A 14,527-nucleotide genomic window follows, 5' to 3' on the forward strand; every position below is an offset into this window, starting at 1 on the left:
AGTAGCAGGGCAGCAGCAGCGCAGGGCAGTAGCAGCAGCAGGGCAGTAGCAGCAGCAGGGCAGTAGCAGCAGCAGGGCAGTAGCAGCAGCAGGGCAGTAGCAGCGCAGGGCAGCAGCAGCTCAGTTTCAGTTAAAGACACACAAGCCGAGAGTCGACAGCCTGTTTGCGGCCGACTGAGCCTGACTGCTGAGGTGCTTTTTGACCTCCATAGCAACATGCAAATGTTTGTAAATAGACCACGGAAATAAAAATATTAAACTGAGACATAGCTATAAAATGGGCTTTTTAATCTGTATAACATATTATTATAGTGTTATGGCCCAGACTGTTTTGTTCCCTTGACTATTTATTTAGGCATTATATTTCAATAAGTGACTGACATATTGACTGAAATCTCTCGAATCATTGTTTCTTAAAGCCCCAATCCAGATTAATTTTTTTTTCCATATGAAAGTTAGATGCACTAACAAACTCAACCTTTTTAATGCGTGACTTTTTAAAGAATGGTGATTTGTTACACCAAAGAATGATTATTCGTTTAGTTTTTCAGGCTATTTCATTGACTACCAATTGGAGGAAAATACATTTATTGGAATTGCCTGTCCCGGGTGGGTTTCCTGGTAGAGGGGGGGGCATAGATATATATAAATACTACTTTATATATATCTATGGGGGTGACTGTAACGGTGTCTGGGTCTTCTCCTTTCAAAACGAAATCCTCTGCTGCCCCCTTGTGTTCATGAATGGCAGTTGGCCCTGATAAGCTCTAGCTCTACGTGGTACTGATGGTACTGATTCTCTTGTGCTTGCTTTAAATGCAATTTCTTCTGCAAATAATTTCCAAGAATTATAATTAGCTATGACTTTATCAGCTATTTAATAGTTACTCTAGAGAAGAGGAGAGAGAGAGAGAGAGAGAGAGAGAGAGAGAGAGAGAGAGAGAGGGAGAGAGAGAGAGAGAGAGACCATGGGGAGAGAAGGGAGAGGAGAGAGAGACCAGGGAGAGAGACCAGGGAGGGGAGAAGGGAGAGAGAGACCAGGAGACAGGGAGGGAGAAAGAGATGGAGACCAGGGAGGGGAGAGAGAGAGATGGAGACCAGGGAGGGGAGGAAAGAGAGATGGAGACCAGGGAGGGGAGAAAGAGAGAAAGAGACCAGGGGGAGAGACCAGGGAGGGGAGACAGAGAGATGGAGACCAGGGAGGGGAGAAAGAAAATATAGCGTTCTCACTTTTTAACACGTGTGCCAAAAGAATGACGTCACTATTGACGTGTACAACGCGTAGGCGGAAGTGCAAATCATAAACAAGCCGTGCTGTCTGTCGAAGATGCCGTACGTGTCGAATGGTGAGTAGTAGTTTATCGATGTTATAATGCGACACAACATAACGAACGCTGCTAGTTCTTTTTCAACAATCGTGTTTCCCTGTTATATGATCATATCGCTCTGTGTGGCCCATCAACAATGTTTTGACAGGCCTGGCTAACTACCGTTAGCTAGCCTGCTTAGCTCGAACGTTAAGTTAGCTAACGACAGCCGAGCTTGTTAACTCTTTGTATTTACGTTGTATTGACATATCTATGAAGTATAACCGTTCATTTGTCCCACGGTTAACGTACAAGACAGCTATGAAATCATTCTGTCTTGTAAATTAATCGTTTAATGTTAGTATCTATGACGTAGTGTCCACCTGTACTGCCTTCCTTTGCTGTCAACCACTGATTGGGCGATTCATATAATGGGTCCCTTCCACCAGAATCACCCTCTCCCATTCTCTCTCCATCATTGTCTCCCTCCGTCTCTCTCCCTCTTACATTATTCCCCCCATTATCTCTTTTTTTCTCCCTCCACTTGATTGATTGAAAATTTTATTAACAGATTGCAGAATGGGTACAATACAGTACAGCTCAACTCTCTCAGACCAGAGAAAGACTTTCGTCTTGTTTACATCAGGGTCCCCCATTTTCAATTCATCATAACATTTATGACATACACAACATACAGATGGACAGTACTGCTACATCTATACATTTATGACATACCAGATCTACAAATATACAGTACTGTTTGTGATACAAAAAGAGTCTTAAAAAAAAGAGTACATTTGAGGGGGAAGAAACTGTACATTTTAGGAGGTTCAGGGTAGGCGGGGTGGGGGAACTGTACATTGGAGGGGGTTGAGTTTGGACATTTACAGGGGCCAGTTTCGGATTGCAGTCTCCCGTAGGTGCTCTTTTAGAGAGGTTTTGAAGGTGGGTAGTGATTTACATTCCTTTACAGCTGTGGGTAGGGCGTTCCACATTGATGTACTTGTTGCATACAGTAATTGCGAAACGTGTTTAGTCCCTTGTTTGAGCCGAATCTGGGTTTAACATGATTTGTGGAGCTCCCTCTGGTGTTGTGTTCGTGGTATTCACTGACCTTTGGGAAGTATTTTGTCATGTACATGTCATTTGACATTCTCTCTCTTCTTTTTTCTTTCTCTTTCTCTCAGGTCAAGTCCTGGACAGCAGGTCACCATACAGACTGTCCATCGTGGTCGATGTGTTTTGGGGGACAGTCGAGTTCATCAGTCTGTTGTAAGTCAGATCATAGTATAATAAAGAAGCCCCCACCTTGATGAGCCATTTCAATCCATTCATTTAATTTCAGACCTTTATTTAAACTTCAAAGGCAACTGCGGTTTCCCTCATTTAGTCACGTTGAGTGTATACAGAAAAATATGAATGAAGGCATATAAATTCACAACAATAAGACGAGTAACAATCAATTAATGTAATATCAATTAATGGGTGGCGCAGCGGACATTGTGCTCGTCACCAACGCAAGAGACACCGGGTTCGACTCCGGCTTTGGCCAGCCGTCATACTAACTCAATTGGCAGAGTTAGCGGGTGGAAGTCGATGGGTGGTAATCTGGACGTTGTGGACAGCGACTCCTACAGGTCGGTTGGGGACACCTGCACAGCAGAGACAGGAAATGGCGGGGGTAGTGTGAGCCTCCCACACGTTACACCTCGCCAATGAGAGTCCGTGCTGGCAGGTGAAAAGATGTGACAGGCTGCCTCCTCGTGTATCGGAGGGGACATGTGATGCAAGGCTTCTATCCTCCCTACAACCGGCCAGTGGGGGGCATATGCGAGCAACGTTCAAGACAGGGGAGGGGAGAATTGAGATAGGAAAAAAAGTGGATAAAAATATATATATGTACAACTTGATTGACAATGGTTGGAGATCAAGGTTTTAAACTCTGCAACAGACGGGATAATCTCAAGCTTTAAGGACTGTTGACTAGTTCATTCCATGAGCTAGAGGGCATCATAGCAACATGCTGATTTATCCTGTTCAGAGAAAACTCTTGAGGACCTTAAGGACGAGCCAATCAATAGAATGAGTTCCATAGGTTCCAAAATTCCATTCCAGTAATGATGTAATATAAGGAGGTAGCTTACCAATAAGAGCCTTAAAATGAACAAATACCTCCATCAGCGAGGACCGCCCAACCTTCTCATAAAGGACACAATGATGAGTGTCGTATCTATCATTAGTGATGAATATGAGGTAGGGGTGGACGGTATGGTCTAAAATTTATATCACGGTATAATTTGAAGCATAGACGGTAACGGTATATATCACGGTATCATCGTTTTTGATAAAAAATATTTGTTATTTTATATATATATATATATTTTTTTATAAAATATATATATTATATAATTAGACTTGTACTTGTATTATCTGCGAGACATCGCCACCACGCAACAAGCTCCACTGTCTGTGTGTACTCTAGTAGCCTCCAGCTACGGCCAGGATTCTCCGGAGCTGCACCTGGACCTATACTCGAGTAGCCTCGAGCAGAGCTACGGCCAGGATTCTCCGGCGCTGCACCTGGACCCTATTGGTATAACGTTACTTAACTGTGCTCAGCAGGCCCTCAGCTCGAATACGCATCGAATCAGTGTTATAAGACATTGATATCAGGAGCTATCTGTAGCTACTGCTAGCCGGATATATAACGTTAATACAACGCCTCAGTGAATTATTTAGTTCAATGGGACATTTCGTTTTGAACGGTGAACTAACTTGCGCTAACGTGAGCTAACAGGTAGCATACACGTCTCTACTAGACTTTGTGGAGCGTTTGTTGATGTCAGGAGCTATCGGTAGCTGGCCGACTAGATACCGTTCGGTTAGACAATGCCTCATCATGTATTAAACTAAAAGTGAATAGTTGACTGGGTCATTTTGTAACGGTAGCTAAGCTAACGTTAGCTCAGGGAGACGCCGCCGTCCTCCCGTGTCCCGTCCCACTAGACTACTAGACCCGTGTTTACATGTGTGCGGTAGGGGCTGGCACGCCCACTGCGCGAAGCCTCCTAAATAACTTTTTCCAGTTCGCACATATCTATTATCTATGACTAATTCTATCTATTTTTAGGGGCAAATGCGAGTGAAATAGTCGCGCTGTGGTTACATGACGTCATTGCTATTTTAGAGCTGCTCTACCGGTTACACGGTATAGTCAAAATCCATACCGTAGAGCACATTCATACCGATTATACCGTATACCGTTTATACCGTCCACCCCTAAAATGAGGGCAGAGTGATAGAGTCCATGGCTATAAATTACATCACCATAGTCCAAGAGAAAACTGAGAAACTGAGAACTGTTTTGACAAACTCTTCTTACTAATTCAGGGGAACCTTTTCTTTTTGTATCATTGTACCTGTATGAACACTTATTCATCAGATATCAGGACACTGTTAATTACCGTTTAATGAAATGATGCTCATGTACATCTTACATACATCTGTACATCAATGAATTGAGCTATAAATAACAACACAAGGATTCAGTGTCCTCCAATGACATCACTGGAAGACATTTAAACTAATTAACTCAAGCTAAATTAATGTGAAAAATAAATCTGTCTTGTTTTTCGGTGAAGTGCACCTTTAGCATAGGAATTGATGTTTTAGTTCATTTAATGTTGAATCTGTATCGAAAGCTCATTTACCATTCAAAGCTTAAGATAGTTTAAAAGATAAAGGTTGCCTTTAGATTCTCTTGATGTTCAATCTATGTACTACATGTATGTCTTGTTGAGACTAACTAGTCTTCGTTGAGTTCGACTCGACCATCTAACCCGCTCTTGGCGTCTGCTGTCCAGTTTTCAGACAATGATTCAGCCTCTAAGACCATCGTTCGGACGTTCCTCACACTCCACTGATAGCAGAGGGTAAGTAACCTGTTCCCTAGTTATCAAACCATTCCTTGCCAAGGACTCCCATATTGATCCACACCTGGCTGTGAATCCCCATTTGATAAAACTCAGGGTTCGCACAAGGTGCTTGAAGTGCTTGATTAAAAAAATAATCCTTAATTCCTTGTTTAACAAGGTGCTTAAAAAGTCCTTTAAATTCAAATCAACCATTCGCATTGAAAGTTTTGTTCATCCATGATAAAAAAAAATCTGCATCAAGAAATAAATTTTATTTTATTTAAAGTGTAACTAATTGTCGGAAATTGTTTTTAAGCCATAAATATTGGATCCGGTATTTTTTTCTATAAAAACAGTATTTAAAAGTGAATTGTATCTTTTTAAATGCCCTTTTAAAATAAAAAAAGAGTGCTTGGAAAGCTATGATTTAGAATAGTCATTCATTATACTCATTAGTAGGGATGCACGATATATCGGTGACTAGGGCTGCAACGATTAGTCGACATAATCGACGATGTCGATTATGAAAAATCGTTGATGAGAAATTGTTGCGTCGATTAGCCATTAAAAAAAATTAAAATAAAAATTATTATAATAATATTTTTTTTTTGCACTACCTATCTTTGTGAAAGTGGCTTCTCAGCTCTGGTCCAGCCAGCTGAAGACTTCTTAGCTTAACATAACAGACCGACAGTAAGTTTGGGGGAACTAATGGGGATGTTGTTTGGTCCTGACAAGAGTCTCAAAGCAACTCTGAGGTCATGCTCAATGTCCAATCTGTTCCTCTGTCTTCAGCTAGACCAGAGCTGAGAAGCCGCTTTCACAAAGATAGGTAGTGCAAAAAAAAGAAATTATAATTTTTTTTTATATATATAATTGTTTTTCGATTAGTCGACTAATCGAAAAAATAATCGACAGATTAGTCGACTACCAAAATAGTCATTAGTTGCAGCCCTATCGGTGACCATATCAGTATCGGTCCGATGAGCAAAACTGGGCAGATGTATATCCACAAACATATATCGGCTGGTGATAGTGATTTCATTATTGGTTGCATCGGTCCGATGAGCAAAACTGGGCCAATGAGAACTGATGATTATTTCTCTGTCTAGATGCAGTTGTGTGTGTGCATGTTTTTTTCTTTTTTTGGCCATGCAGAGTTTGTTTGTTTGGGTAATGATTTGCATGCGGCAATGACTCGGCACACGATTGTTTCCCCGTCATTCACATCCATCTTTAAGCACACGGTCTCTCCAATGTTTATCAAAGTTAAAGTGGTAATGTCATAATAATAAATAAAGCGGCAGTGAAGTTCTCAAACCTTTTCCATAGGATCTTCAATAAAGAAGGGGAACCATAATCTCTCTTATTGACCCCCTCCCCCTCCCTGCAGGGCTCCAGGGCCCCCTAGTGGCAGAAGGCAGATGGGCAGGATAGGGGGCAGTGGAGGCCCCTCTGCTCCACCCATGGCGGGAGGGTGAGGAAGGTGAGGAAATAACATGTTTGCAGATACCAGGCGTATGTCCTCTGCATATAACCCATCCTGACTATGTAGGAGCAGCGGGGTCCCTGGCCATGTGTGGTTTCAGTGTTGTAGACCATTTGATTTCATCGTTTCAAACCAGTTACACAATAGGCTCGTTTGAGATTACTTTCGTCTCGTGTGTCTTTGGGCGAGAGTAGTCTATTAGTCAGGAGAGCGAGCCTCAAGTATACTCCAGCGACCGCAGACAGTGTTTATTACGGACATCATGTGTAGTTGTGTACATCATGCTAGAATTGGGCTATATTGCACTCCATCAGCAATTAAAACTGCCAGGCCATTGATAATTCTTAATGTTTTGCAGGTACATTTGTTGATTTTACATAGAAGTTTTACTAGAAAAAGACCCATCTACAAATTGTGTCTTTTACTAATAAATGGATACAGGGAATAGAGTACCAAGACTGTCTTCAAATGACCATTAAATGTTATACAGGGGTTTTGATACACATACATCGATATAGACATGGCACTGCAGAGAGGTCGTAGGACGTCATTCATGAGAAACAAGGCATTCAATTATGAACATCAGCATACACACAATCCCAAATACCGTAATTTTCGGACTATAAGGCGCACCTGAATATAAGCCGCAGCAGCTAAATTGAATGATGTGTACATATATAAGCCGCACTGGACTATAAGCCACAGGTGTTTTAATGTTTAATTACCATATGTAAGGGTTTGTGCACAGAGGGGATTATCGGAAAAGAGATGGCTGTTTGAGGAAGCTCCCATTTATTAACATTTCAACAAACAAGTTGCATATTTGCATAACATATTCAAGTGTTACCATTTAGTGCAATAGTAGCTACAGAACATGTACTGTGTAGCTGTAAAAATCCATAGATTAGCCGCACTGTTATATAAGCCGCAGGGTCGAAAAAGGGGAAAAAAGGCGCAGTTTATAGTCCGAAAATTACGGTAATGACAAAGTGAAAAAGTTTTTTTTCCACATTATGTTACAGCCTTATTCCAAAATGGATAAAATATTTGTCCATGCACGAAGTAGATCTTGGAATCTTGGAAGTCTCTTGATTTTAAGGCTGAGACGATATGCCATTTGGAAGAATCGATAAATCGGGACAAAATGATCGATAAATATCGATATTATTGTTTATATATATATTTTTGTATTATTTAAACAAATTAATGTTTATTTTTCAGCAATTCTTTGTTGTTGCCGCCATCTTTAGTGTTACAGATTTCTCCATTAAAAACTACCGCTGTGATCCTTCTCATTTTATAGTTGGTGGTCTCTGGATGTTATGGAGGAGTGCGCTGCATATTGAATGCACAGTGCAGAGTTGCAATTCAACTGAATTTACATGAAATGGGATTTTAGTATAGTATAAAGTATTTATAAAAGAAATATGAAATGTACACATGCAGTTATCGATAAGTGGTCTCAGCCTTACTTGATTTTCTTGCGGGCGGCGATGTAAAGCTTTCTGGGCCGATGAGCGCTTAGCTCTAACTATAAGCACGTAGTTTCCCCACCATGCATGAGGTTCTCACAACTGTATGGGCCTCTGAGTCGCACAACATTCTAACCATCGTACAGGGCAACAGTGGCTCAGGAGGTAGAGCGGTCGTCTGGTGATCGGAAGGTTCCCGGTTTGATCCCAGGCAGCGTGTCGATGTGTCCTTGAGCAAGACACTTAACCCCTAACTGCTCCCCTTGAGCAGGTTGGCACCTTGCATGGTTGCCTCCGCCGTCGGTGTGAATCTGATGGAAAAAATTGTTAAGTGCTTTGGATAAAAGCATTTTATAAATAATGTGCTTAGCGAGGCGGTGATCTATTCTAAACTACACCGATCTGACGCATCTCAAACAAGCGTAATATGTGCGCTTGTGCAACATCTGATGGTCCTGTTCTACCTCTCAATTTCATTTTCAATTCAATGGGGGGGCTTTAATGACATGGGAAACATACGGTTACATTGCCAAATCCAGTGTTAAAACAATACCTCTCTCTTCAGGTAAACGCCTACACGTTCCAGTGTGGGCGTGGGGCGTGGCACACCGTCCCGTCTGTTGGTAACACAAGCGACGATGACATCACTGTGCTGCTAGCCCCCCCTTCTCATTGGCTGCTTCTGCTTCGAGCAGATTCTTGACACCGTTCTGGGAACTCCTACACCTATAGGGTCCAGGACGGCTGATCCGGCAGCTGCCTTCATCACTTCCTCCCTTTGTTCCCTCCCCTTCCTGTCACAACAGTCTCTCATTGGGAAATGCACATCACATTACGGTCATCCACCTTGAGAGTTATGTTAGTAATTCTTTTTTATTTTTAATCCTTCAGTTTGTTTTGTATCCCTCTGTTTAAATAAAGATTTACTGTCAAAATATTGTCTCCTCTTTAAAGAGTCCCATCAGACATGTGATCTGTTCTTACAAGAATGTTCCATTTCCAGCCTGAAGTGTGTTGTGTGCAGTGCAGTTGTATTGTACGGGTAAACATGAAAGTATATTCCTTTTACACTGTTCATTAATCAGGTCCATATTCACAAAGCCCCCAATGGTGTAGGAGGGCAGATCTGGAGTCAGTATCCAGGAGCACTTGCACATTTACTCACAAGACAGGAGCCGATTCTAGATCGGTACTCCCACTTTGATAGGCTTTGTGAATATGGAAATTGTAAGGCTGCATTAATTGCCATACAAATCCGATACCAGATTCTAGGGCTGGGCGATATAACGATAACAATAAATATTGCGATATATTTTAATATATCGTGACCTGCAACAGGGCAGTTTTAAAACCAGAGACAGTGGACAGACTTGTCTTTCTTGCCTGCAACTTAAAGTAATGGCTTTGCTTGTCCAAATGACAATACTGACCAAATTGAGATTTCTTTTTCTCGTCCATTTATTTTGTTTGCTTTCTAAAATACAGTTTGAAACCGTGTGTACACAGTAGGCTGTGTGCTAGCAGAGCTAGACACGAGTCACGGTGCACATGTGCGGTGGTTTGTCCACCAAAAAAGCGCCAAAAGATAGAAAAGAAACTAGCAGAGCCAGAACTGTTCAACTCCCCTGGAGCCACAGCCAGCAGAGAAGCCGGTTTACTTTCGCTTTTAAACCAGCTGCAGCCTGAGAACTGGAGTGTGAGGGGATGTAACACTAAAGATGGCGGCAACGACAGAATTGCTGCAAAATAAACATACATCTGTTGTTTAAAAAAATATATAACAATTTCGATAATTATCGATATTGAGTGATATAACATTATCATATCGATATCGCCCAGCCCTACCAGATTCCTTCTATTAAAAAGGTGCTGCAAGTGGTGTTTTTTGGTTAAAATAAATGTTAAATAGCTCTACATTCCAACAGCCATCACTGATCTAGAGTATTGGGTCAGTAACATTGGTCTCCCAGTATCTGCAGTAAACGCAAAATAAATTATTGGATAAGGTGCGAACGGGATAAAGGAACATTTATTTTCTGTTCACTGCAGAGCGGCGTGACTGGAAGACCCATGTTACTGACCCAATACTCTAGATCAGTTATGGCTGTTGGGAGTGTAGACCACTTATTTTCAGTCACACACAAAAAATACCACTTACAGCACCTTAAGACCTGAATAGTTTAGACGGACAACATGGTCAGAAAGTGTGTTTTGTGTGTACGAGACACGCTGTAGTTTCATCAGGTCTGCGAAGAAGGTTTACAAATGGATCATAAAGTTCTTCAGTACTTTGTAAAGCTGGACCATTCATAAGACACATGTTACATTGGCGGCTGAGTGGCGCAGTGGGCAATGCGCTCGCCACTAACGCAGGATATGCTGGTATCGAGCCCAGCTCTCGGCGTTGCTACCGGCTTGGCCGGCCGTCATACTAACACAATTGGCAGTATTAAGAGGGTGGGAAAGCCGGTGGGTGGGGATTGGACGTTGTGGACAGCGACTCCTACAGGTCGGTTGGGTGACGCCGGTGCGGCGGGAACAGGAAGTATCGAGGGCAGCGTGAGCCTCCCACGCGTTACTCCTCGCCACAGAGTTCGAGCTGCTGCGGTGAAAAGATGCGACAGGCTGCCTCCTCGTGTACCGGAGGAGACACGTGATGCAAGGCTTCTATCCTCACTACAGCCGACCAGTGGGAGGCATAGTCTAGCAACGTTCAAGACAGGGGAGGGAAGAATTGGAAATACGAAATTGGGAAGGGAGAAAAATAGAAAATGGGGAGAAAAAGTGGATCATAAGACACATGTTACATTTAATTTTACTAATCGATGGCCGAAAAGCAAAACCTCCTGAAAATCTGAAACATTCACTTTTGAGAAAACTAAGAAAAGGTGTTTTTTTTGCAGAATGCTATTTTTATGCAGATAGGAGTTTTTGCTCTTCAGCCATCGTAATGTTTATAATAATGTGAGACCAAAAACACTGGTATATTCAAAATACAAGCATTTATTTACACAAATCCAACCACACATGCTAATATTTACAAAATGGTATATATCTTACAGAGATTCCCATTTCAGATTGTCTACAATGTTTAAAACATTGTTAATCTCCCCCTCCCCGCCCCCATGAAATGGATCCTGGGTTTTGAAAATTCACTGAAAACCAATTATGTTCAGCCTGTTTTGACCACATTCCAGCTGTGATTGTTGGCCAGGGCTGCTTTATTCCAAAGTTCAGGTGAAATGACAGACGGCGTAGTAGCAGTTGTTACAGACAGGACGCCCCCTTCCGCTTATTGGCTGAAACCTCTCCCCCGAGTTTCGAGCCGCCAGTCATGACAGGCAGCAGCGCTACCTAATCGAGCCAAATCAAACACGGACTCTCGGTTCGGTCGGAGGAAAGGGAATTTTTTTTAACATACTTCTGGAGCTCCGCTATGCAGAGACGCGCGCATGCTTCTGGAGAACACGTCTGCAGCAGCGTGGTGGCCAGTGCCTGAATCCTGCCAGAACACTTCTCTCCGGTGTCTCTCTTTTCAAATCACGTTCAATTTCCTCCCGTCATAGTAAGAGACAGACAGTGGGTGGTAACATAGTCCAATGCCATATTTTAACTGCAGGAGGAAAGTGTGCAGCCGGCCTTTGCATTTTTCATTCTAATCATAAACAAATGACCTGGTGCGGTCTTTGTTTTATTACTACTATGTTTCTATGTAAATGTTGGGTGTATTCACAATATACACTTTTGATCTGTAGATGGAAAATGAGCTATTTGGAACTTTCTTAACCAATTGTAAATTGGAATAGAGGACAGTTTTTTCTGCAGTGTTTACAAACATTACATAAGAGGTAAACAAACCTTTTACAGCCACAAAATACAGTAAATAAAAAATTAAAGGCATTATTGTCTCGTGTTAATCCTTGTATTAACACTATGGTCGCCAAAAACGCCGTACCACGTCTTTCCCCGCCATGCTCATTCTGCCAAAGACACCATACCACGTCTTTGATATCAATATTTCAAAAATCTGTGATCGAAATCATATTTCTCCCCCGGAGACTTGAGATCTACTGTTGATCCCCTCTCAACTCTCCAACGGTTCAAGAGCGCCATCTGGTGGCCGATCGGCGGATCGCCCAGAGCGGAAACAGGAAATGGAAGCTGGTGCTCATTCCAATTCGGTCCGATCACTCGGTAATAGTCCCAGGACTCAAGCTAGACACAACGGATAGCAATCCGTTACCAATAACTCGATAAACAACATGGTTTGGACGTATATACTATTATACAACCTGGAAATGGATCGCATATTTCTACATCCCATAATAGGAATATTTCTGTTCCACACCCATCGCCCAACGCTATGAGGAAGCTACGGTAAGATTCAGCGTTTAACGTGTTCGATACCTAACTGCTCTAATGATCATATCACCCACACTAGATGAATCATCGAACGTTGGCCACGGAATTATAAACGACCCCCCCCCCCATCCGGTCAACATCAGATGATCAGTAGTAACTTCTAGAAGCACGTCCATTTGAAATTTTTTATCTCGTGCAGATTCCTATCAAACTGTATTTGATCATCAATATAATGCATTTGGGGCTATAAATCACGTTCTGGAGAAAGCTGCAGAAAACGATAAAAACATACTTATACTTTAGCCCGTATTTTAGTATGAATATGTGAATGAAAAAGTATAACGTTGCTACACCCTGAACAATAGATACTTGACGTTGAATGGGCCATAGTAATGTCAATTTAGCAATACAATTTAAAAAGTTATAGCCCTGCAAAGAAGGTAAACATCCCCATAGACAAGAGCTGGCGGAGGATGGTATATTAAGAATATAAGCCTGGCGACCAAAGTGTTAATGAGCTCAAGTCACTCAAACATGTCTCCATTCCTAGTACCACCAAGTACACCGCTCAGTTCCGGCGACGGTGTGTAGAGTGTGGGTTTGTTCTTCACCAGACGAAAGCGGCTCTCTCCCGCAGCATACGGACGCCGAAGCGCTGCCACTCCCTCTGGTGGATCCAGATCTCCTGGGTGGTGTCCAGACAGGCCAGGACCGCTCCGCCCTTCCACGAGATGAGACGAGGGTCCATGTCCTGGACGGCACACAACGTTATTAAAAAGGACAATAACGATCTAAATAATTATGCGTTTTAGCCCGTTTACTAAATCAGTACACCTATTTTACATTCATGTGATGTAAAGTAGGTGTTCTGATTAGTAAATGGGCTAAACATGGCTTACTCTTTTAGATTTATTCTAATTTTCTTTTATGTTATAGAATAGAATAGAAATACTTTAATCATCCCGAGGGAAATTTGGCACTACAAATCGCTCACAGTGAACATTTACGTAGAGAAAACAAATCACGAATAAGTAACAAAATTGCCTAAGAATAAAATAATAAAATAAAATAATGTATGTATATTCTAATATAAATATACAATAAAAAAATACAGAGATCTACATTAAGTGTAATATTGACAATGTTTTAAAAGTGAAAGTCCAGGAAGATTGTAACGGTCACTCTGTGCTCACTGCTCAGTGAGGCATTGTAAAGTCTGATGGCTGTCGGAATGAAGGACTTCCTGTGCCGTTCATTGCTACATTTTGGGAGTGTTAGTCTAGAGAGTGCTTCATACAAAAAAAGGTAAGTAAAGAAAAAAGTAAGTAAAGAAGTCCTCGGATATGTGGAGTGCATAGTAGTAGAGACTTATTAGTATAGTAGGTAGTAATATAGACATGGAAGATTCATTTGTGGAAGAATGCATGATAGAAGACAGGTTATTTTTTATAAAAATAAAATCTTTCATTTCAGATATTGAAGTGTGTTTTTAGTCAACGGCAAAATATTGGTCGTGTTTCGCTTGTCCTGACTGGTGGGAATGGAAATTCATTCTTAATCTTAAAAGTTCCCGTGTGTCTCATCTGACCTTCGGCCTTGTGATGACCTCGACATTGTCCACCAGCCTCCGGAAGGAGGGGGGCATCTTGTTGATGATGCGGTGGAGCAGGAACTCCTGGGCTCGGTGGAACATCAACCCCCCTCCCACCACCAGGATGGAACTGTACATTTTACGCTTGGTCTCATCCGACGCTGCAATAGACGTGTAAATAAAACACGTCAATTAAAATGTGTCTTGCGTCTTGTGATGGAACATGAGCCCTGCCTGCTAACACCAGGACAAGCTGGTGTCTCACCTGACGCTGGAAAGAAAAACAAATGAGTCACTTTCCATTAAGAAAACAGCTCGACACCTTTCAAAATATCTACATTTTTGCTCCCTTCAATTCAATGCTTTCTAATCCCCTTTAACTGTAATTTGAC

The 14,527-nt window shown here is 41.9% G+C and overlaps 2 protein-coding genes across 2 annotated transcripts in view; one reads left to right on the forward strand and one right to left on the reverse strand.

Annotated features, from left to right (window-relative positions):
- The first annotated feature begins 1,269 nt into the window (after window positions 1-1,269).
- selenok (selenoprotein K) lies at window positions 1,270-9,117 on the forward strand. Its single transcript, XM_084333975.1, has 5 exons — window positions 1,270-1,346; window positions 2,495-2,579; window positions 5,171-5,239; window positions 6,615-6,707; window positions 8,748-9,117. The coding sequence occupies exons 1-4, from the start codon at window positions 1,328-1,330 to the stop codon at window positions 6,700-6,702; spliced, it is 261 nt and encodes an 86-aa protein (XP_084190101.1). The 5' UTR covers window positions 1,270-1,327; the 3' UTR covers window positions 6,703-6,707; window positions 8,748-9,117.
- Window positions 9,118-11,325: 2,208 nt separating this feature from the next.
- Window positions 11,326-14,527, reverse strand: part of actr8 (actin related protein 8) — a 30,141-nt gene continuing 26,939 nt past the window's right edge. The window contains exons 12-13 of the mRNA XM_084333962.1: window positions 14,133-14,296; window positions 11,326-13,295 (exon numbers count right to left, since the gene is read on the reverse strand). Of these exons, the coding sequence (XP_084190088.1) occupies window positions 13,152-13,295; window positions 14,133-14,296 (308 nt within the window). The 3' untranslated portion in view covers window positions 11,326-13,151. The remainder of the gene's footprint in view (window positions 13,296-14,132; window positions 14,297-14,527) is intronic.

The sequence above is a fragment of the Notolepis coatsorum genome, assembly GCF_963971535.1.
Source record: "Notolepis coatsorum genome assembly, chromosome: 17".
Taxonomy (NCBI): Eukaryota; Metazoa; Chordata; class Actinopteri; order Aulopiformes; family Paralepididae; genus Notolepis; species Notolepis coatsorum.

Coding starts and splice junctions, on each gene's coding strand:
- selenok (XM_084333975.1), top strand. Junction 2,580..5,170: donor GTCGAGTTCATCAGTCTGTT/GTAAGTCAGATC, acceptor TCTGCTGTCCAG/TTTTCAGACAATGATTCAGC. Junction 5,240..6,614: donor CACTCCACTGATAGCAGAGG/GTAAGTAACCTG, acceptor CCCTCCCTGCAG/GGCTCCAGGGCCCCCTAGTG.